We start from the raw sequence: 25,062 nt of genomic DNA, 5'->3' as shown, positions 1-25,062 counted from the left end.
TCATAGTATACCATGCATTTTTTGAGCTCCTTGCCCAAGAGGTTGCTTTTACCATCAAAGTAAATTATAATAGAAGGTACACAGAATTCTTTACTGATCCTAAAAGGGTTTTGTCATCTGATGATTTTCATAAACTGCATTAACTCTTAAAATGAGACATTTGCTCAGATTTGCTCATATAGTTGCCCTGTTAACCCATTAAAAATACTAGAGTTTTGCCATGAACCTAATATTGCTCATAAAAATAAAGCCTATTTAAAAAATACTATGATAGAATGTCGTAAAATGTTTGATAGCTACCACATTGAGGCAAATAATATGTTTACAGTACCTTCCTCCAATTCTCTGCAAGTGTTCTAATAAGCAGTGATATAGATCCATATTCTTACGGCTTAGATCAGCAAGCAGCTCTCCAAAATATTTGGGATCCAATTTTTCAGGGCCATCATCTTGAATTACCACCTGAAGCAAATATCAATCAGAATTGTGAACAATATTGAGTTTTTCTAAGTTCACAGACATTTTGATGTGAAATGAAAAAAAGTAAAGTAACATTAAAGTCATCACATAAATCAAGCCACCAAATTTTCTTTGCATCTGAAGTACACATTTTACAATATGGGAGTAATTTAAAGGAAAAATCAACATTGCAATGGCATTTTTAATTTAACTTCACTCAAGTCTATGTGATCTAATTGAATATGCAAAGTTTGAATAACATAAAAATTCTTGAATCTAAGCACTTAAATAAAACAGTAAAATAAGTAAATAAAAATCTCTGAATTTCCAATTATCACCACAAAGCTTGCTCATCTTACTCCTGTGGGAAAAGAAAATGTGAATTATTAATATATCTTTAGTATTTTTTAAATTAAAAAATTCAATTGGCACACAAAAATTGTACATATTTATGAGTTACAATGTGGTATTTCAATGCCTGTTTACAACAGGGTAACTAGCGCATCCATCACCTCAAATAATTATCATTTCTTCGTGTTGGGAACATTCAAAATCCTCTCTTCTAGCTATTTGAAAATATAGAGTAAATTGCTGTTAATTATAATCTCTCTACACTGTTATAGAACACTAGAAATTATTCCTCTATCTAGCTGTAATTTTGTATCTGTTAACCAACCTCTCCCTTTCTTTTTCTGGCCTCTAGTTACCACTATTCTACTCTCACTTCTGTGAGATCAACAGATTTAGTTTCCACATATGAGTGAGACATGCAGTATTTATCTTTTTGTGCCTGGCTTATTTCACTTAACATAAGGTCTTCCAGGCTAATCCATGTTGCCACAAATGACAGGATTTCATTATTTTCAAGGCTGAATACTATTCTATTGTGCATATATACAACATTTTCTTTATCCATTCATCTCCTGATGGACACTTAGGTTGATTTTATGTCTTAACTATTGTGAATAGTGCTACAATAGATGTGGGAGTGCAGACAACTCTTTCACATACTGATTTTTTAAAATTATACTGACGATAAAAGAATTACTTTCATTTGGACTTGCATATTCTCAGTAAAAGCCAGCTTTATTTGTTAGTATGTCTTAAAGTTATATTAAGTAAACCCACTCAATTCAATGTGTCTTTATGTATTTCTTGTTGAACTCCCTCCATTTATTATTTGGGCTGAATATCTAGTCAATCTGACATGGGAAAGAATAGTTCAGGGGCAAGTGTAGAAAATTTGTAGACTTCAGAGACATCTGAAATACTAAACACAAATTATTATGAATAGTGTCCTAAATAAGACATATTCTATTGGCTTCATAATCTTTGGTACCAATCTTTTCAATATTGTTGGCCACCTTGCCTCCCATCCTTAAGATACACTACCTGGAGGATAATAACTTAGGTCATACTCCATACTTTGATATTGCATGGGGGTCCAACTGTCCTAAAAACACATTTATTCCTGAGTATAAAGATGATAAATGGACTTTGAATTTTACCACTGATACTTTTTTAAACCTGTCCTCTGAATGCAGACCCTACAAAACCATACATTCTAAGGCAAATGGAAGAATTGCGAAGTAAGTAAAGATGAGCTTTCATAATCACATCTGTGACATGAAAAACAATTTACAAGATACTAGTCAGTGAAAAAAGCAGGATACAAACTACAATGTGGTATCATCACATTTTTAAAGATATGTATAATATAACTTTTAAAAGTCTGGATGAGTACACCACAATGTTAGTTATCTTGTTGATGTACCCTTTAGAGTCGCTTTCGTAGGGAGGTAATGATTATCTTCTAAACAGAGTAAAGTCTCCTATATGGAGGCATGAGTAGACAGGTAAACCTGTAAAATCAGTATCATCACACAGTATGTTTAAATGTCATAGAATTAACAAGTAGTACATATATAGAGAGAAAGATAGAGATACTCTATGAAAATAGATATAGATCCATATATCTATATTTATAGAGTGTCCCAAAAGTCACCATACATAGGGAAAATGGGAAATTGTAGCTAAATGTGACTTTATTTACAAAATTTTTCTTTTGTAGTCTCCATATAAGGGAAAAATTTTGTAAAATTTTATAATGAATATTTTATAAATAAAGGTACATTTAGTTACAATTTCTCATTTTCCCATATATGACAACTTATGGGACACCCTGTATATATTCAGTGTAAATCCTTTAGATGTTTACATAAACGTAGTAACACTTTCTATTTCCCAACTTGTTCTGTGCTCCATCATGGTAGATTTCCCTGTCCTGGGCACACACCACGCTACTCCTGCCTATGGGTCTTTACTCACATTGTTTGCTGCCTAAAATATCCTTTCTACTTGTTGTGTGTCCAAATCTTACCTGTCCTTTGAAATTCATCTCAAGCTGTATGACTTCCATGAAAACTGACACTACGCCAGCCAACAAGCTAATTCAATTTAGCTCTTTGTGCACAATTATCTTGAATTGTTTTTATATTATTTTATGAATGTAAGTCTTGTTCTTTTAGTACCTTCTTTCTACCACAAAAGAAATAAACTTAAGAGTAAAAATTGAGTCATACTTTATGGTATATTCCGTAGTATCTAGGACAATACTGATTAAACACTCTATACCTGCTCAATAAATACTTGTTGAATAAAATAAGTCATCTACCTGGTTAGAACTGACTTCAAATGCTAGCTGATTCTGGAAAGAATTTTGTTACTGGTTTCCCTCTTAAAGCAGCCAATGAACAATGGTTAAGAAAGTCAACAAGAGTACATATAGGCAGCACTTCCTCAATAATATTAAAGTGATCCTTTGTACCCTCCTCCTACATCAGAGGAAGAGAAGAGGTCAGTCTAATTGTAGCAACTAAACTGAATCCCTTGTAGAGGTGGAAGTTGGTATTTGGATTCTACCTAGATTTCAGGACCTTGGCCATCAGCTCCTCAGTGACAGGCCCTTTTGAGGAAATGAAAGACAAAATTAAGCAAGTCTTTATTCAGAATTATATCTCATTTTAACAATTAATATGTTTATGAAAATTATCAGACAAGGAACATAACAGCCCTTTTAGGATCCAAAACCCAGGTGGGTTCAAACGTGGAGAGGAGAGGACTGATGGAAGTCAGATTCTCATCTATTGTTAAGTCTGTGACAGAACTAGTACTCAAGACTGAGGTGAAATTTCCTAACCATAAACTGTTGGTGTTGCAGTTAGCAATATTTTCCATTACTAAATCACAGCTCCTTAGAGCTTCTTAATTTTATTGGAACTGCTTGTGGATGTGTTTTGGCTCAAAGCCATATTCTTGATGCCTTGAGAAAGCCAAGATAGGCAGCTTCCCAAAGATTCATGAATGCCTTGGACCAGAATAATAGTAGCATTACTGGATGGAGGTTTTCTCAGTGACAATATTGAGTTAATAGGATACTTGAGGTATAGTTGCATCCCATATCTACTCATCTGCCTGATGAATGAAAGCTATCTCAAACATCAATCTTGGATAATAACTTCAGTTGTTCACATATAAACAGGGCAAGAATACAGACTGTGCTGAAGAATAGTTGTCCCAAGACATATAAAATGTGATATTTCCTCTAAAAATTATAAAAATTTATTAAAGATTCTTGAACATACATCAATGAAGTACATTTAATCAAATTACTATCTAACTATAATAATGGCCCACCAGTCCAACCCTTTGTCTCCTATTGTAGATGAGAAACCTTTGATGAGACTTTCTCTAGTAAACCCAAGGCAAAGCAACAATGTTTAGGTGTGTAACCAGATGCAAATTAGTGCTCATTTTTCAGAAAATCTCTGGAAAGGAATTTCTAAAGAGGAACCATGGACCTCACCTCACTACTGCCTTGGAAGTTCTTGCCCTGGTTCCAACATGGGGTTTTGTTTCTTATTTGTGGTCTATGAGATTCTAGGAGTAAGATGTGGATTTTTTTTGCTAGCCTATACATTATATAGACTTTCATATTCAAAGATAATACTTTTGACCAACAATATTTAGAAAGTTCAGTGATAGTGATTATGGTACCCTGCAGTTAGTAGATACATAACAGTTGCTGATTTTGGCTGAGCTATATATATTTTCTTGCCTGGTTTCCCTCAAGCTTAATGGCACACATTTGTGAGAATGCTTCTCAAGGCTAGGGATAGTTTATGGTCAAGGAACAAATTACAGTTCAGTAAGATAGGGTCTTGGCTTAATTAAATTTATTCCCACTAGGTAACTGGTTTAAGTGTGTGCATGTTTCATCTATTTAGAATGGTTGTTTAGCAGATTATAAAGTGCTTAAAACGCCATGTTATATAAAAGTGATTATACCTAAGCACCTAACCTTCTAAAAGGTCATGAACATATTAAGTAACAAGGTCTTCTGTGTATGGATTCAACTGGGTAGTAACTTTTGAACTGTTGCATGACAATGGAAAACCTCACTGTTACTAAAAGGTTATAACATATTGATTTTACCTAGATGTCCAGCAAAGCTCAGGAGGATATGGTGACATTTGTAGATAAATAAGGTTACCATTTGATTAATTTTGCTTTGATTTGGCACATTTAATAGCTTTCAGATTGACTCCAATCACAGTTAATCCAGTGGGCATTAATCCCTGAGAAAATTAAATGCATTTTAGGTACAATGTCATTTGGCTAATCAGGTAAAAATAATAATAATAATAATAATTGGTCTCTCCCTATTTTGTACCACAAGTAGCAATCCTAGCAAGAAAATAAGTGTAAGAATTATATTTTAGATTTTGAAAATCCTCATTATTATTTAATCTCCATAGATATTTTAATAAAGAAATGATGCATGATATAGTACCTGGAACATAGTAGGTTTTCAATAAATGTTGTCACTGAATTGAATGTACTATACAGCAATCACACTTCTAACATGAAGACTTCTTTACTCATAACAGTTCCATTCTTGAAATAAAGAACTAATTTAACTTTTTACATGAATGAACTTAGACTACAAAGTGTTGTAATGAAAAAAGAATGGAATTTGGAACCAAAAGTAGAGCTCCCACTTCCTAGTTGTGAGGTAAATAAATTGCTTAACTTCTCTGAACCTCAGTGTCCTCAACTGTAAAGTGTAGATAATTTAGTACCTATTTTATAAAGTTTCTGGAGTCATCAAATAAAATTAAATAGCAGATAAAGTGGTTTTTAAACTGTTAAAACATCATGCAAATAATTCTTCTATCCCCAACTAATTAAAACCATGTAGTTGGTTTGGGTTGTCATTTTATGAGCACAGTAATTGAATAATAACATTTGTAAGAGCTTATTCTTTCTCACTGGAAAATAATATGTATGATATTTTCCTATAATACAAAGTGAGTATCAAGAATTTATAAAACTTTTTCTCATACATAATGAGAATTTTGCAACAAATCAATTTTTCTTTTTTTTCTATGATTTCCAGGAACCTCACAATCAAGTTTTTTAACCAATTTAATAATGATATAGAATCCTGTGGCCTGTATTTCTGTGTACTTTTTTTCTTTCTGGTGTCATAGCTCCATTATATTTATACTTTCACTGACACATTTCTTTTTCTAACTAATTGCATCTTATTTATTCTCACAAGCCATTCCAAATCATTTTGGAATGAGGTGGGAGGTATAAATACATAGATGCACAAGTATCGATATTGATGAACTTCTTTTTAAACCAATATGTATTTTTTAAAATACATAATTGGTTGGTAACACCTTTGTTGCAACATTTTCCTCCTCTCTACTTCTCTATTATTTCTGTATTCTGTCACTTTTTTAGCATATAATTTATTCAAGGGATGTGACTACTTATATTATGCAACCTAGGCCAGTGGAGGAACCTACTGCACATATGCACTAGCACTTTTAATGTAATTTATCTTATACTCTATCTTTTTTTCTTAAACGTAAGGCTAAAATCTATACCCAAGAACCAAACACAGAATTTACAAGGTCTCACAGGCATAAGTCATTCATTCATTCAACACACATTTATTGAGAATTTACTAAGAACTGTCCTAAGCACAACTAGAAACAAAAACACATAAGACACTGTCTCCTCCCTCAAGGACTTTATGGTCCTTTAGAAGAGCTAATATATAAACCTAAATAACTATAATGTATTGGATAGACTAAATAATTGATAAAATATATAAAGAGAGGTACAGATCAAAAGGTAAAAGAGTTACAAGAAGGAAAACTAACTCTCAGCTCTATGAGAGAAGTTGTATGATGGAAGAATCATCAAACAAAGACAACTGATTAGGTGTGGAGTGGCAAAGGGAGATGGAAAGGTAAATAATTATGTTAAATTTTAAGTCTAGTGATTATAACACTGGAGATATCATTAATAGAAATAGGGGACATAGAGTGAATAGCTGGTATGGTTAGTTGAAGGTGACTGTGAGATAGCCAAATAGAGATGTCAGGTAGACAATTAAAAATGATCTATTGGAGCTGAGGAGGAAAGCTTTGAAAATTTTCAATGTAGAAGTGGTAGCAGAAGTCAATATTTTACATCATATTGTTAAGGGAGAGACAGTAGGAAAAAAGAGGGGGCAAGTATGGGTTCTTAGGGAAGGGGTCCTGACGAAAGAAGGAAGAAGAGCCTGAGAAGAAGACTTAGAAGGAGCAGTATAGTATACTGGAAAGAAGGAATATCAAGAATAGAATGAATGTACAGTGCCAAATGCAGTACAACTGAAACAAAATGAAGACCAAGAAAAGGAAACAGAATTTGGCAACTTGGAAGTCAATAAATGCAGTTTCAAGAACTTAGTGAAGCTAGAATCTGTTTTGCAAAGTGTTAAGGAATGTGTATGTAATGAGGAAATGGCATCAGTGAGCATGAATTCTTCCTATGGATATTCTGCAGGTGAAGGGAACAAAAAAAGATGAGATCATAAGTCAATAGAATGGTAGGGTTGTGAAGATAATCACCTTGGAAAAAAAGTCAAAGTTAGAGTCTTAATTCTTGAAGATCAAAAGAATCAAAAGTTTGCTTAAGGTATAGAGAAATTTTTCAGTGAAGTAGGGCATTGAAGGAGTTTATATAGTGTACTCAAATTGTGATCTCTGGGCCAGTCACATTAGGATACACAAGGTGCTTCAAAATGCAAATTATTGGTCCCCAGCAATCTCTACTTAAATAGGCCCTCCAACTGATTCTTGTGCACACCAAAGTTTGGATCCAATGCCCATTTTCAATAGAAGTCAAGGCCACCTGCTGAGAAGCAGTGAGAAGCAGCAGGACTTGGAGTATGAGCAGGATGGGAAAGATAAGAATTAGATACTGAAGAGAGTTGTAGGTAACAAGTCAATTAGAATCAATTAAAAGGACTGTCTAGCAATGGAGGAAGTCCAGCAAGACAGTCACAATCTGTACTGCACCAGCCTAATTTGGGGACTTTCTGTAGCATACAAATGAAACCATCCTCACAGGGTTAATTAAAATAACATGACAGGCTTTGGGCTGAAATATCCTTAAGTATTAATAAAGCTGCACTCTGATCCCACTCCCCTGTGACTGCTTTACTAACCAAAAGTCATATATGCCAAGACATAGACAATATTAACTCCCCCATTTTTCCTATAGATAAAACATCTTTAACATTAGAAGCCCATGACTTTCTGAATTTCTGTTTGAACTGTTTTTCAGATCCTGAATTCTAGTAGAATAGTTGGCACCAACCAGTTTGAAGACACTTACCAAGGGACTGAGTCAGCATAAGAATGCAGCTTTTTTGTCTCCTCATCCCATGACTTCACTTTTCCACCAACCACCTATCTTCACACCTCTGCCTTCTACCCATCCAAACCCTTTGAAATCTCTAGCCCCAAACTCCTTGGGGAGGCAGATTTGGGGTTTCCTCCTGTCTCTTTGTTTGGCTGCCTTGCAATCAAACCCTCTTTCTCTGCTGCAACTCAGTGTCTCACTGTATCAACTTGCTGTGCCTCAGGCAACAAACCTGGTGTGGTTACACAAAAAAGTTAAAATCTAAGGGCAGAGAAAGTGGATGATAGTTAACCCAAAATAAGGGATCAGCAAAGTGAGGAAGTAATAGGAGAAGGCAACAAAACATTTATGGGCATCTAGTAGGATCACTGTTGAATTGGCTGGCAATGGAGACCAGTCTGCATTAAAACTGAGGGATAGAAAGCTTGGTAAGGGCAAGGTTAAGTAGAAATGAAAGAGTAGGAGATCTTAAAATGATGATAAGAGTGAGAGACATTTGGAATTCCAGGTTAAACAGTTTCAAGTGATGATATCAGTTCAAGGAGTGGCCAAATTCTATGTGGACTGAAGATGTGAATTGAAGAAATTGAAGGTGATGAAGAGCCATGAGGATAAAGTGTTGGAAAAATTACTGATATGGTTGGTGAAGTTCTTATAGATGATTCCAGAGCAGGAGTCAGTAAGAAGTGGAGATAAGATTGTAGGCTGGCTGACGAAACTGTTGAAGGATGGAGGGAATGACCAGAAGGTCAGTAGATAGTGATAATTCAAGCCAAGAGGGATGGTGTATATGGATTGCAGAGTTTTAAGGAGAATAGGTTTATGAGAGATAGCAGACAGACAAAAACCAGAACATTCGACTGTGTGTAAAATTATATTGAGAAAAGTATTATTAAATAGCAATAGAAACACAGAAAACCAAACAAATGAAAGAAATTAGGAAATTATTAATACCAGCAAAAAAGTTGTATTAATAAAAGAAGCAAAATAATATACAAATTGGTTCAACATTAAATAATATTTTCATAGCAATAATAATGTAATCACTGAATATTGACAGCAAAAAAAAATTAAGATTTAACTCTATTGGGATGATGGTAGGAATGGAAACAGTTGGATGGGAGATTAATAGAACTAAATATGTGTCAGAATTATCAACAGATAATATGAAACATTGATAAATCAAGAAATAGAAGCATAAGTATATGCATACTATAAGTTTAAACTATAGTTTAAACTATTTAGCTATATATTAATATTTTATATATACATACATATATTTTATATATATATATATATATATATATATACACACACACACATATATATACTTAGCTGTATGGAGGTAAATACCAGAAGACAAAGCTAAGAATTGAAAACGATTGCCTCTGGGGATCAGGTCTGGGTGGTGAAGAGGGTTGAGACAGAGGGAATTGCTGTTTGTTATATGGCTGTTAGTACTGTTTGATCTTTTAAACTATGTACATATATTACTTTGATTAAAAACCAATTTCTGAAAAGAGCAAACAAGTAACAGTTTATTCAAAATAAACGTTAAGAGAGACCAAAATGGCAGATTAGTGGGGGCCAGCTAGCTCACCACTCACTCCCACGGAAAGAGGTGAAAAATGCAGGCAGCTGCCTATGTGTACATCACTCTCTCTGGAAGCAGCGTTGTGAATTCACAGAGAAGCAACCCAGTACTCTCAGTGTGGAAAAAAAGGTGATGGGGAGATACATACATGAAGATTAGAGAACTCAAGGAGAACAGTAGAGAATAGAGCACGAGAGAGCCATGCTCACCTTGCCAGCGCAGTGTGATCTGAACTGCAAAAGGACAACAGCCACCCCTACAGACCTCCTTACCCACTCAGACAGTGACATGCCTGGTGTCCGTGCAGAGCCGTTGCACTAGACAACAGGCTCTATGGAGAAGAGGCAATAGCCGGGGCCATCCTGAGCTCTCAGGTGCACCATGTAGTGACTACACCAGGCTGGGGAGGGACTGGACTGATTTGTGGCTTCCCTGAGCCGTACCCCAGAATTTGGAGCCAGGCGCTTTGCCCCTAGAGTTCAGCGGCACCTGAGCATAGGAATTGACCGGAGAGCGGCGGCGGGTGCTGATCTGAGGAGCTCTGGGCGACCGCTTCAGAGGGTTCTGGGCAGGAAGTGGAGGGCTGCAACCTCTGCACATCTGATCTGGCATACATGGGTTCCTTGTGCCTGGGATACAGCCTGCAGCCTGCCTGGCACAGAATCTGCCCTCCAGGTCGGGTTGGAATGCCATTTCCCCAGCCCCAACTTTAAAGACTTCAGTCAGAGCCTTTGCTTCTGGCTCCACTCCAGTTCTAGCTCGGAAATTCTCATGCTGGAGTGCAGTAGGGTCAGTCCTGAGAGGCCTTAAACAGTCGCTTCCACCGGCTCTGAGAAGGATGACAAAAGCTGCGTCCTCTACATGTCTGACCTGCATCTGTGGGATCCTTGTGCCCAAAAAGCAGTCTGCAGCCTGTTCACCTGAGCCCGCCCTCAAGGCTCTAGCTGCCTCCTGATTGCCTGGCCTTGACTCCGCCCTCCAGGTCAGGTTGAAACCAGAGAGTGCTGCTGCAAATGAGCTGGGAGCTTCTTGCAGACAGGGCACCAGGTTCCCAACCCCTTTGGGGTGTCTCCCACCTCACAGACCCAAGCCAATCAGAAGGTGTCATATTGCCCCTCAACCCTCTGGGCAACTTTGTCCTCCTCCCCAGGGGCTTCAACTCCTCAGGTTCGGTCTTGCTCATCCCCAAACAGGCATTTCTCAACTCCAACACAGACTGCAGGAGCCACAGGGGTCCAGTGGGTCCCTGGGTGTTCTGTGTGACTCCAGAGACCAGTCATTCTGGGCGGACTGCCTCCTGGAGAAAGGATCGGAAAAGACCAGATTGCTGGCTTTGCTACATCTAGTCTGTTTTTCTCCCTTGTCCCTACCATACACACAACTTCACAGAGAGACAATTGAGCCACCACACGGAGGCTCCCATAGGGAGCGGGGCTCAGACCTCTCCTTTTGGGGTTCTGCAGTGGACTGAGGGGTGCTTGGTATGTGAGCTCCCTGCCTGCCAGCCCTCCCTGCTGCTGCTTGTCTGGCAGCCACATTAGAGCAAGACAGACTCTGAGGCAGAGGGACACCAAACCGCGTTCGACACCCTGTGGGTGACAGCAGACCAGCACCCTTATTCCTGGCATGGTCAGAGATTGATCTCCAGGGCCTGGGGACAGGCCTGCAGACAAGAACCTGTACACCCAGACCTTGAATGCAGTACCTGGGAGCACAGAAGGGATATTCATGATCTACTCTCGGGAGGTATGGGTGTCTGCAGGGGCAGATCAGGGGGTAGAGTGCAGTGTGGGTTCTAGCTGTGGTATGCTGATGGGGCACCCCTCTGCCCACAAGAGGATGACACTCCCAGCTCAGGCTGGGATCCTGGGCAGGGAATCTCCCTACCTACATCACAGTAACGGGCAAGCTTAGCTATCTTGAGTTCCTGCCTACCGGGAGAGGCCTGAGAGAAACTGAGGAATAGGGGAGGGTTGAAAGGGGTGAGGCCTGCTCCAGACTGCCAAATTGTGGGTCTCAGACAGCCCCACCTCCACACACAGACTTTCTGGTAGAGTGGGGCAACTTTGTCCAGAGGCGGGTAATGGACTATTGAACCCTGCATATCACTTGCCAGCATTTTTGGAGCTTGAGGGCAGGCTCACCCAACCTAACCCCACCTGGACTCACTCCCCAACCTGCTTCTGCTGTGGTGAAGAATGAAGGACTCATCTGGAAGTTCCAGGGCCCTACCCACCAACTGGGGCATCAAAGTGTATCTCCTGAGAAACTAGAACCAGTCACAGGATCCAAAAACAATAGTGCAGCTTGTTCCCTCCAGCAAACACCACTTACTGACAGGGAGGTCAATTTGCATGCCCTTTAACTGCATTTACTGACTCAATCTTACAGGGTTTGGTTGATTCTCACCTACAAGAACCACCTACTGACTTAGAGATTAAACTGGGTATGTCATTAACTAAACAAAAGAAAATTCTAAAGAAGTAACAGCTGCTCCAGATGAGAAGGAATTAGCAAAACAACTTTGGAAATATGAAGAATCAGAGAGAAAGGTCACCCCCAAAAGGGAACACCAGTTTCCTAGCAATGGATTCCAACCAAAACCAGAATATTGATATGACAGATGAAGAATTTTTAACATGTATTGTAAGGAAGCTTAATGGTATACAAGATAAAATAGAAGCCCAACACAAAGAAACCACAAAAACAATGCAGTAAATGAATGAAAAATTCACTAAAGAAATTGAATTGTTAAAGAAAAATCAAACAGAATTACTGGAAATGAAAAATTCATTAAAGAAACTATAAAACACAATGGAAAACTTTAAGAACAGGTTAGATCAGGAAGAATAAAGAATCTCAGAGCTTGAAGACAGGAACATTCAATTTAAAAAGTCAGTCACAGAGGTAGAGCAGAGAAATAAGAGGAATGAATAAAGCCTACAAGATATATTAGACTATGTAAAGAGGCTTAACATAAGAATCATAGGCATCCATGAGGGTGAAGAAGAAAATACACAAAGGTTGGATAATTTATGTGAGGAAATAATGGAAGAGAATTTTCCTGGTGTTGCTAGAAAACTAGATATCCACATACAAGAAGCTGAAAGAAATTCTGGAAGATTCATCACACAGAGGCAAACACCATGACACATAGTTATTAGACTGGCAAAAATCAAAACAAAAGAGGTGTTTCTATGAGCCATAAAGCAAAAGCAGTGGGTAAATTACAAAGGAAAACCCATCACACTAACCTCAGACTTATCAACTGAGACCGTGCAAACCAGTAGAGATTGGGGTCCCATCCTCAGTCTTCTCAAACAGAATAATGCCCAGCTTAGAATTTTGTATTCTTCAAAGCTAAATTTTGTATATGAGGGGAAAATAAAGTTTTTCTCATAAAAGCAAGCACTAAGGGAATTTGTTAAGACAAGACCTCCCCTGCAAGAAGTACTCAGAGCTACATTATTCACAGACCAACACAATAAACACTAACCAATGTAAAATCACACAAAAAGCTAAAGATAAAAAGCCACATACCATGATGGCTCAAGATATAAAACAAAGCAACACCATTCTACTCAATAAGATGAACAGAAGTCCATCCTGTGTATCAATTCTTTCAATAAATGTGAATGGCTTGAATTGCCCACTGAAGAGACATACATTGGTTGACTGGATAAATATACACAAGCCAAGTATCTGCTGTCTTCACTAAACACATCTATCCCATAAGGACTCATTCATACTCAAGGTGAAAGGATGGAAAACAGTATTTCATGCTAACAGAAACCAAAAGAAAGCTGGAGTTGCAGTTCTTATATCTGATAACTTAGTCTTCAAATTAACAAAAGTAATGGAAGACAAAATTGTTATTATATAGTGTTAAAGGGAATAATTCCATAAAAAGACATAACAATTCCAAATATTTATGCACCCAACACAGGTATTCCCAGATTCATAAAGCAAATCTTACTTGATCTCAACAAGATGATAAACAACAGCACCATAATATCTGGGGAATTCAAAACCCCCATAACAGAATAGGACAGATCCTCCAAACATGAAATGAGAAAAGAAACAATGGACTTACACAGAACTCTAGAACAAATAGGCCTAGCAGTCATTTACAGAAAATTCTAGCCAAAAACCACTGAATATATGTCCTTCTCATCACCTCATGAGACATTCTCCAGGACTGATCACATCCTAGGCTACAGAATTTCCCTCAACAAATTTAAAAAAATATACAAAGCATTCTCTCAGACAATAATGGAATAAAATTAGAAATCAACTCCAACAGAAACATTCATCTATACACAAAGTCATGGAAACTAAACAACCTACTGCTGAATGATAGTTGGGCCAAGGAGGAAATTAAGATGGAAATCAAGTGATTTTTTTGAACTAAATAATAAAGGTGCACAAGTTATCAAAATCTGTGGGATACAGCTAGAGCAGTCCTGAGAGGAAAATTTATTGCCATAAATGCTTACATCCCAAAGACAGAAAGTTCACAAATCAACAGTCTAGTAAATCACCTCAATGAACTGGAAAGGATGAGCAAACCAACCCCAAACCCAGCAGATGAAAAGAAATAACCAAGATAAGAGGAGAACTGATGAAATCAATAGCAAAAGAACTATACAGAAGATTAATGAAACAAAAAGTTGGTTCTTTGAAAAGATAAACCAAATTGACAGGCCTCTTGCTAAATTAATCAGAAGCAGGAACTTTCGAAAGGACTCTAATAAGCTCAATCAGGAATGGAAAAGGAGAAATTATAACTGATATCATGGAAATACAAATTATCACTTCTAAATACTATAAAAATCTCTATGTACATTAACTGGAAAACATGGAGGAAATGTACAAATTCTTAGAAACACACAGCCTTCCCAGGCTCAATTAGAAAGAAAGAGAATTCCTGAACAGACCAATATCAAGTACAGAAATTGAAGCAGCAATAAAAAGTTTTCCATGCACACCAAAAAGTCCTGGCCCAGATGGTTTCATATTCCAATTTTACCAGACCTTGAAAGAAGAACTGGTATCTATCATGCAGAAATTATTCCATAAACATCGAGAAGGAAAGAATCCTCCCCAACACGTTTTATGAAGCTGACTTCACCTTCATATGAAAGCCAGGAAAGTACTCAACAAAAAAAGAAGACTACAGACTACTGTCCCTTATGAAGATAGATACAAAAATTCTCAATGAAATTCTAGCAAACTAAATTCCGAAGCTCATCAAAAAAAAAAAAAAAAAAAAAATCAACCGTGACCAAGTGGACTTCATCTCAAGGAGGCAGAGATGGTTCATCATGCGCAAATCTATAAATGTAATTCACCTTATGAATAAGAGCAAAAGCAAAGACCATAAGATCCTCTCAATAGATGCAGAAAAAGCATTTCACAAAATTCAGCACCCTTTTATAAAAATACTTAACAAAATAAGCATAGACGGAATTTACCTCAAAATGATAAAAGCCGTATATGACAAACCCACTGCCAACATTATACTGAATGGGGAAAAATTGAAAACATTTGCACATACAACAAAAACCAGAAAAAGTTTCCCTCTATCACCAATTCTATTCAACATAGAGCTGGAAGTGCTAGCCAGTGCAATCAGACAGGAGAAGGAAATCAGAGGCATCTAAATGGGGAAAGAAGAGGTCATACTATCTCTCTTTGCTGACAATATGATCTTATATCTAGAGAAACCCATAGATTCTGCCAAGAGAGTACTGGAATTGATGAATAAATTCAGCAAAGTCTCAGGTTACAAAAGCAATGTACACAAATAAGTAGCATTCACATATGCCAACAATAGTCAAATTGAGAACCAAATCAAAGACTCAATACCATTCACAAGAGCAACAAAGAAAATAAAATACCTAGGAATATATTTAACTAAGGAGTTGAAAGACCTCTACAGGGAAAACTACAAAACAGTGAGGAAGGAAATAGCAGAGGACATAAACAGATAGAAAACTATACCATGCTCATGGATAGGCAGAATCAACATTGTTAAAATGTCTAGACTACTGAAAGTGATCTACAAATTTAACACAATCCCTATTAAAATACCAACATCATTTTTTTACAGATCTAGAAAAAATAATTTTATGCTTTGTATGGAACCAGATAAGACCCTGCATAGCTAAAGCAACTTTAAGCAGAAAGAACAAATTGGGAGGCATCAATTTACCAGACTTCAAGCTACAGTATAAGGCTATAGTAACCAAAACAGCATGGTACTGGCACAAGAACAGAGATGTAGACTAATGGAACAGGACTCAGAACTCAGATATAAAACCATCCTCATATAGCCATCTGATGTTTGACAAAGCAGACAAATGTATACACTGGGGAAAAAAATCCCTATTCAATAAATGGTGCTGGCAGAATTTGATAGCCACATGTAGAAGATTGAAACAGGATCTGCACCTCTCACCTCTCACAAAAATCAACTCATTGATGGATAACAGCCTTAAACCTAAGGCACCAAACCATAAGAATTCTAGAAGAAAATTTTGGAAAAACTCTTATAGACATCAGCCTAGGCAAAGAATTTATGAAGAAGACTCCAAAAGCAATCACAGCAACAACAAAAATAAATAAGTGGGAACTGATAAAATTAAAAAAACTTCTTCACAGCCAAAGAAACAATCATTAGAGTGAATAAAAAACCTACAGAATGGGAGAAAATATTCACATGCTACACATCTGATAAAGGGCTGATAACTACAATCTGTATAGAACTCAGGAAAATTAACAAGAAAAAAATCAAACAGCCCTATTTAAAAGTGGGCAAAGGACATGAACAGAAACTTTTCAAAAGAAGACAAATGGTCAACATAGGGAAAGTTGCTCAACATCTCTAATCATCAGAAAAATGCAAATCAAAATCACAATGAGATATCACTTAATTCCAGTGAGAATAGCTTTTATCAAAAAGTCCCAAAAGTACAAATGTTAACATGGATGCAGAGAGTTAGGAGCATTATTACACTGCTGGTGGGACTTCAAATAAGTACAACCTCTATGGAAATTAATAGGGAGATACCTCAAAGAACTAAAAATAGAACTACTATTTGATCCAGCAATCCCACTACTGGGTATTTACCCAAAGGAAAAAAAAGACATTCTATAATAAAGACCTCTGCACTCAAATGTTTATATTATAACAACATCAGAATTCACAATTGCAAAGATGTGTAATCAACCAACCCACATGCCCACCAATACTTGAGTGGATTAATAAATTGTGATATATGTATACCATGGAGTACTACTCAGCCATAAAAAAACAATGGTGAATTAATACCTCTTGTATTATCTGGGATGGAGCTGGACCCCATTCTACAAAGTGAAGTATCACAATAATGGGGAAAAAAAAAAACCACCACATGTACTCACCATTAAATTGGCAGCAATTGATCAACACTTACGTGCACATATGTAAATAACATTCACTGGGTGTCAGGCAGGTGGGAGGAGGGAGGAGGGAATGGGCAAATTCACACCTAATGGATGTGATGTGCACTTTCCGGGGGATTGGGATGCTTATAGCTCTGAGTTGGGTGTTGCAAAGGCAGTATATGTAACCAAAGTGTTTGTACCCTGCATAATTTTGAAATTTAAAAAAGCATGCCTCCTACTAATATTAAATAACTAAATAAAAAATAAAGGTGAGTTTGCCACAAAATAAGAATTCAAAAAGACACCATAGCAGGATGCTGCAGAAAGTAGTAAGACACAGATATGTTAGTGTTGGGACAAGATCGACCACAAATAGATATGAATTAAATTTTTGGCAGCAATAGCAATGGGTAGGAGTTTGTACAAAAGGCACTCATTTTGAATAATGGGGATGAAGTAGGAAATAAATATGGAGAGGAACTTGAGCCACTTTAATGAATGAGGGGACAGGAAGAACTTCTGTGTTTATTAAACTGACCAGACCTGAAATTCCATCAACAGTGAATGACTTATGTTAAATAAACATTGCAGCAAGCTTTCTGGACACTTGCTAGAAAAAGCACCTGCCACTAAGATCTATGCTGTCTTGATGTTGACGAAAAAGAATTTTTTAATGATGGAAGAAAGGCATCATATCACAAATTGGAGTAATTTTCATTTGCAAGAGCACTACCCATGTGAACAAGACTACTCCCTTTACATTTTCCCATGACTCCAAATTGTTTCCTGGAATCCTCAAGCCAAGAAGAAGGCAGTTGCACACACAACACATAATTATTTGAGTCTTTCTTATAAACACCACCTGAATAACAACTTGTAAATTATTTCAGCTGTACTTTTCCCTGTCACTAACATGTTTGAAATTATCATTTCCTTGCTACTGGTAGAAAAATGATCACAGCATGTTATTCTTAATTTCCCCAGGGAAGACGTTACTGGTGATACTTTAAATTTGAAACCAAAATGATTATGTTGCTAGGGAGTACCATGGAAAACATACATAAATCAATTTTATAAAAATATTGTGAAGCCAGGTTTTGAGACACCTGATTTGGAAAAAATAATTTAATGTCTTTTGTTTTGGGAAAAGCACTTAAATGTGATTTAGTTTCATCAGATTAAACCAATTTCTTATATTGATGCTTTTAAACATTTGGAGTCTGGGGTTGGGGGAGGAAGATGATCAATAATCAAACATTCATTTCAGAATCTGTTATGTACTCAGCACTAAGGTAGGTGCTTCAGATATTCTATGTCTTTTAATCCTCTTGCAGGATATACTGTACATTAAATTATGATTCTCCACCTTTTACAGATGAAAAAATGAGATTCAGCCAATTAAGTCAATTGCTGAAGGTCATGCAGCTCAGCAGAATCAAGTTTTATAAACTCAGATAATTGAATTGAAAGTCTGTGTTCTTTCCACTTTACCATGCTACCTCCAAATTACAATTAACTCTAAACACAAACTTTAAAAATGAACCATACTTAGCTTTAAAAGAACATAATTTACATTTGCTCCATCTCTCTTTAAAGAGACTCTTCCACCCATGTGTCACAACTATAGAGGACACGTAAACATCAAGGAGCCTAGGTTAGAGAACTCTCTCTTTTCCTTCCTTTTTCCAGAGGATCTGTGCAACCAGGTTACCCTGTCCTCACTCAGAGCAGGAATGAATCAAATCCCATATTCCATAAAAGTGTAACTACTAACTCTAAGCTTCCAAGGATACTATTCTATTTTCAGCAGAACCTCAACTTTATTCTCATAAAAAAGCAGAAAAAAATGTATCTACACAAAAAGTCTCCAGTCTTTAACAAAGCTATATAGGTATCTCAAAATTCAGTATGAATAATAAAATATGAAGCAATATATTAGTTACTAAACTCTGCCCATTTTCTAAGTAGACAATATACAGTCTGTCAAATACATGCACTAAACTAGTAAAAGTATATCATACTATTACTGTTGCCACTGGACAAAATTCTTAATCCTGTGATATTTTTGTGATCTCTGATAATTGTTCCTCATACCATTCCTGCTGTCATTATTCTAGTTTAAGTTTTATACTTAGACTACTGAAATAGCCTGTGATAATCTTTCCTTTGCAAATCTTTCTCCATGACATTATTTTTCATGTTGTAGACATTATAGTTTATGAAAAACTTTCAGCATATATTTTCATTTAGTCTTTACAGCAACCCAAATTTTATGGATGAATATGTTGCTAAGCGACTTAGTATTCTTAAGAACACATAGTTTGAGAGGAACAGATTTAGGAAAGGAACCCAGGTCTTCCCACCCTGAAGTTAGTCTGTTTTCTGTTTTGTTACCAATACCCCTCCAGTGGCAGAGTTTTCTTAATTCAGTGCTCCATTCAAGCTCCATTCAAGCTCACTATTGATCAAGGACTCTTCACATAACTGACCCAAATTAAAGGGGGAACTATCAATGGGCTCTGGAGTTAGGCTGCCTAGGTATGAGTCCTGGCTCCACCACATGCTAGCTGTGTAAGCCTTAGCAAGTAACTTACCCTCTTTGAACCTCAGTTTCCTTATCTGGGAGATGAGGACAATAGTACCTGCCTAATATGATCATTGTGAGAAGAAAATTAATCAATATGCTAGTCTATCTTGCACAAAGCTACTAGGGTTAGCCTTCTAAAGCATATCTATCAGTGTTTTCCTACTCAGTAATCTTCACTCACCCTCCATTGCCTACTAAAGAAAGCCCAAACTTTTTAACTTAGTACTTAAGGATCTCATGACCTAGGACGTAATTTACCATGTTAACATTACACCCTAGTACTCCTTGTCATATGTATTCCATGCCATACAAATCAAACCACTAACTATTCCTGAAACCCAAAACGTACTTTCCCAAATCCATAACTTTGTTCATATGATTCCCTCTTCCTACGATGTTATCTCCACGCAATACCATATTATCATATATGGAAATTCTCCCCATTTCAAAGCCCAGGTCAATTCCCTCCTTATCAAAAAAGCCTTCCTTGAAGTTCCAGCTGAAATTAATTTCTTCTCTCTTTTTTTCCCCAGAGTATGTTGGTTTTTCCTTATTTATGACAGACAACGTTTTGCTTTGTATTATCTTTTATGTTTTGGGCCACTTTCCCCTATTAGAGGAAACTAAGGCAAAACAAAATTAAGGATTAAACTGACCTATATAAAACTGTTGATATTTGACCAATTTCAACCTATAAAATGACAATTTCAAATTATTTAATCTAATAAAATGACTCTTTTATGATCATTACTAATCCATTTAAGATATAAGGCTTTTTCTTAGATTGGAAAAACATGGATTTTAAATTTTTATAATACTTTTTGACCAATATGGCCAAAGTATGTATTACAAAGTTATAGTCCTAGAAATAAACTCATGTGTATTTAATATAAAATAATCAAAGTCTTATGTAGGCAGGTTCCTTCCTTATTTTATCTTGTTCTTTTCTTTTGTCTTTAAGAGTTGCCTATGAGAGAGGTCAATTTGAGATCTAAAGAAATACAAATGATGGTAGATTTTCCATTGTTAGAGTTGTTATTTTTAGTTTGACCAAAATACAAGAAAATCTTTTTTCTTTTTTTTTCTTTTTCTTTTTTTTTAATTATTGTTTCAGCAGATTGTGGGGGTACAAAAGTATAGGTTACGTATGTTGCCCTTGCCCCCACCCTGAGTCAGAGCTTCAAACATGTCCGTCCCTTAGACAGGGAGCATTGCACATTATGTATGTATACACCCATATCTTTCCCCCTCAACATCTGCCCGACACCCGATTAATGTTATTCCTGAATGTGCTCTCAGGTGATGATCAGTGAAACCAATTTGATGGTGAGAACATGTGGTGCTTATTTTAACATTCTTGGGATACTTCACTTAGTAGAATGGGTTCCAACTCTATCCAGGAGAACATAAGAGATTCTATGTCCCAATTATTTCTTACAGCTGAGTAATACTCCATGGTATACGTATACCACATTTTATTAATCCACTCATGTATTGATGGGCACTTGGGTTGTTTCCACGTGTTTGCAATTGTGAATTGTGTTGCTATAAACATTTGGGTACAGATGTCTTTTTTATAGAATGTCTTTTGTTCTTTTGAGTAGATGCCCAATAATGGGATTGCTGGCTCAGATGGTAGGCCTACTTGTATCTGTTTAAGGTATCTCCATATTGCTTACCACAGGGGGTGCACTAGTTTGCAGTCCCACCAGCAGTGTATGAGGGTTCCTGTCTCTCTGCATCCACGACAACATTTATTGTAATGGGACTTTTTGATAAAGGCCATTCTCAATGGAGTTAAGTGATATCTCATTGTGGTTTTGATTTGCATTTCCCTGATGATTACAGATGTTGAGCATTTTTTCATATGTTTGTTGCCCATTCTTCTGTCTTCTTTTGAAAAACCACTGTTCATATCCTTTGCCCACTTTTTGATAGGGTTGTTTGATTTTTTCTGGCTGATTTTCCTGAGTTCTAAATAGATACTAGTTATCAGTCCTTTATCGGATGTGTAGCATGCGAAAATTTTTTCCCATTCTGTAGGTTGTCTATCGAGAAAGACGGCATCCTCCCCAACACATTTTATGAAGCCAACATAACTCTGATACCAAAACCAGGAAAGGACACAACAAAAATAGAAAACTACAGACCAATATCCCTTACAAATATAGATGCAATAATTCTCAATAAAATCCTAGCACATAGAATCCAGGTGTTTATCAAGAAAATAATCCATCACGACCAAGTGGGCTTCATCCCAGAGATGCAGGGATGGTTGAACATATGCAAATATATAAATGTAATTCACCACATAAATAGAAGCAAAAACAGAGACCATATGATCCTCTCCATAGATGCAGAAAAGGCATTTGGCAAAATTCAACACCCTTTTATGATAAGAATGCTTAACAAAATAGGCATAGACGGGGCCTACCTAAAAATGATACAAGCCATATATGACAAATCCACAGCCAATATCATACTGAATGGGGAAAAATTAAAAACATTATCACTTAGAACTGGAACCAGACAAGGTTGCCCACTGTCCCCACAACTGTTGAACATAGTGCTGGAAGTCCTTGCCAGATCAATCAGGCAAGAGAGCAGAATCAAGGGTGTTCAAATGAGGACACAAGAGATCAAACTCTCACTCTTTGCTGATGATATGATATTATATCTAGAAAACCCCAAGAATTCATCCAAGAGACTCCTGGAACTGATAAATGAATTTAGTAGAGTCTCAGGATACAAAATAAATACACACAAGTCAGAGGCATTCATATATGCCAATAACAGTCAAACAGAGAACCAAATCAAAGATTCAATACCCTTCACAATAGCAAAAAAAAAAAAAAAAAATACATAGGAATATATTTAACTAAGGAGGTAAGAGACCTCTACAGGGAGAACTATGAAACACTGAGGAAGGAAATTGCAGAGCACGTAAACAGATGGAAAACCATACCATGCCTATGGATCGGAAGAATCAACATTGTTAAAAAGGCTATACTAACCAAAGTGATCTACAGATTCAATGCAATCCCTATTAAATTACCAACATCATTTTTCATAGATATAGAAAAAATAATTTTACACTTTGTATGGAACCAGAGAAGACCCCATTTAACAAAAGCAATTTTAGGCAATAAGAACAAAATGGGAGGTGTTAATTTACCAGACTTCAAACTATACTACAAGGCTGTGGTTATTAAAACAGCTTGGTATTGGCACAAGAACAAGGACACAGACCAGTGGAACAGAACTGAGAATCCAGATATAAAACCATCCTCATATAACCATCTAATCTTTGACAAAGCAGACAAAAACATACTATGGTGAAAAGAATCCTTATTCAATAAATGGTGCTGGGAAAACTGGATAGCCACATGTAGAAGACTGAAACAGGACCCACACCTTTCACCTTTCACAAAAATCAAATCACAGTGGATAACAGACTTAAACCTTAGGTATGAAACTATTAGAATTCTAGAAAAAAGTATGGGAAAGACTCTTATAGACATTGGCCTAGGCAAAGAATTTATGAAGAATACCCCAAAGGCAATCAGAGCAACAACAAAAATAAATAAATGGGACCTGATTAAATTAAAAAGCTTCTGCACAGCCAAAGAAACTGTCACAAGAGTAAATCATAGACAACCTTCTTTTAACACTTCTATATCAGATGTTTACAATGCTCCAAAGGCTTCATAACATAAATTAGTCACTGAAGATTATATCCCAGATTTTTCATTAGCAACTAAATTTTATTTCCTATTTTGTTGATGTAATATACAATAGAATATATGAATATTCTGACTTGAGTTAGTATAATAGATTCTCAAAGAAGACCTATAGGAGGTAAATACCAGATTGTGAATTGTGACCATTAACATTACATTAGAAAATACCATTTCCAATTAATTATTCATTTAAATACCATACCTCATGAAAATATTTAATGTTGCACCACTGTTGAGCCCATTTTAGAACTTAGGATCAGTTAGAAATTAGGTATTAATTAACCAGTTCATAACTTACCTCAGAGATTTAATAGATTGCTGGATATAAATTGTTTTGTCTTCTGAGAGGAGATGGAAAAATTTCAAGTTGTACTGCAAGGCTATAGTAACTAAAACATCATGGTACTGGCACAAAAATAGAGACAGACCTTTGGAACAGGACTGAGAATCCGAAAATGAAACCATCTGCATGTGGTAATCTAATCTTTGACAAAGCAGACAAAAATATACACTGGGGAAAATAATCTCTTTTCAATAAATGGTTCTGGGAAAACTGGATAGCTACATGCAGAAGATTGAAACTGGATCCCCACCTCTCACCTCTCACAAAAATCAATTCAAGATGGATAACAGACTTAAACCTAAGGCATGAAACCTTAAGAATTCTAGAAGAAGATGTAGGGAAGACACTTTCAGACATTGGCCTAGGCAAAGAATTTTTGAAGAAGACCCCGAAAGCAATCACCGCAGCAACAACAATAAGTAAATGGGATCCGATCAAATGAAAAAGGTTTTGCACAGCCAAGGAAACTATCATTAGAGCGAATAGACAGCCTACAGAATGGGAGAAAATATTTGCTCTCTACACATCTGATAAAGGACTGATAACAAGAATTTATCTAGAACTTAAAAAAATCAACAAGAAAAAAATCTAACAACCCCATCAATAAATGGGCAAAGGAAATGAACTTTTCAAAAGAAGACAGAATAATGGCCAGCAAACATATAAAAAAATGCTCAACATCTCTAATCATTAGAGAAATGCAAATCAAAACGACAATGAGATGTCACCTAACCCCAGTGAGATTGGCCTCTATCAAAAAATCCTAAAACAACAAATGCTGGCGAGGATGTGGAGAGACGAGAACACTCTTACACTGCTGGTAGGACTGCAAATTGGTGCAACCTCTGTGGAAACGAATTTGGAGATATCTCAAAGAGTTAAAAATAGAAATACCGTTCAATCCAGCAGTAGCACTGTTAGGCATCTACCCAAAAGAGCAAAGACATTCTATAATAAAGACATCTGCACCTGAATGTTTATGGCAGCACAATTCACTATTGCAAGGATCTGGAAACAGCCCAAGTGCCCGTCAATTCATGAGTGGGTTACTAAAATTTGATATATGTATACAATGGAATATTACTTAATTATAAGAAACAACAGTGATCTAGCACCTCTTATATTTTACTGGATTGAGCTTGAG

At 36.5% G+C, this 25,062-nt stretch overlaps 1 protein-coding gene across 1 annotated transcript in view; it reads right to left on the bottom strand.

Annotated features, from left to right (window-relative positions):
• Positions 1–25,062, bottom strand: part of POF1B (POF1B actin binding protein) — a 99,655-nt gene that overhangs the window by 31,752 nt on the left and 42,841 nt on the right. The window contains exon 7 of the mRNA XM_069463621.1: positions 332–462. Within this exon, the coding sequence (XP_069319722.1) occupies positions 332–462 (131 nt within the window). The remainder of the gene's footprint in view (positions 1–331; positions 463–25,062) is intronic.

Source organism: Eulemur rufifrons, chromosome 30 (genome assembly GCF_041146395.1).
Source record: "Eulemur rufifrons isolate Redbay chromosome 30, OSU_ERuf_1, whole genome shotgun sequence".
Classification (NCBI taxonomy): Eukaryota; Metazoa; Chordata; class Mammalia; order Primates; family Lemuridae; genus Eulemur; species Eulemur rufifrons.
Note: the sequence above shows the minus strand (reverse complement) of the source record. Positions and strands in the feature narration are given on the sequence as shown.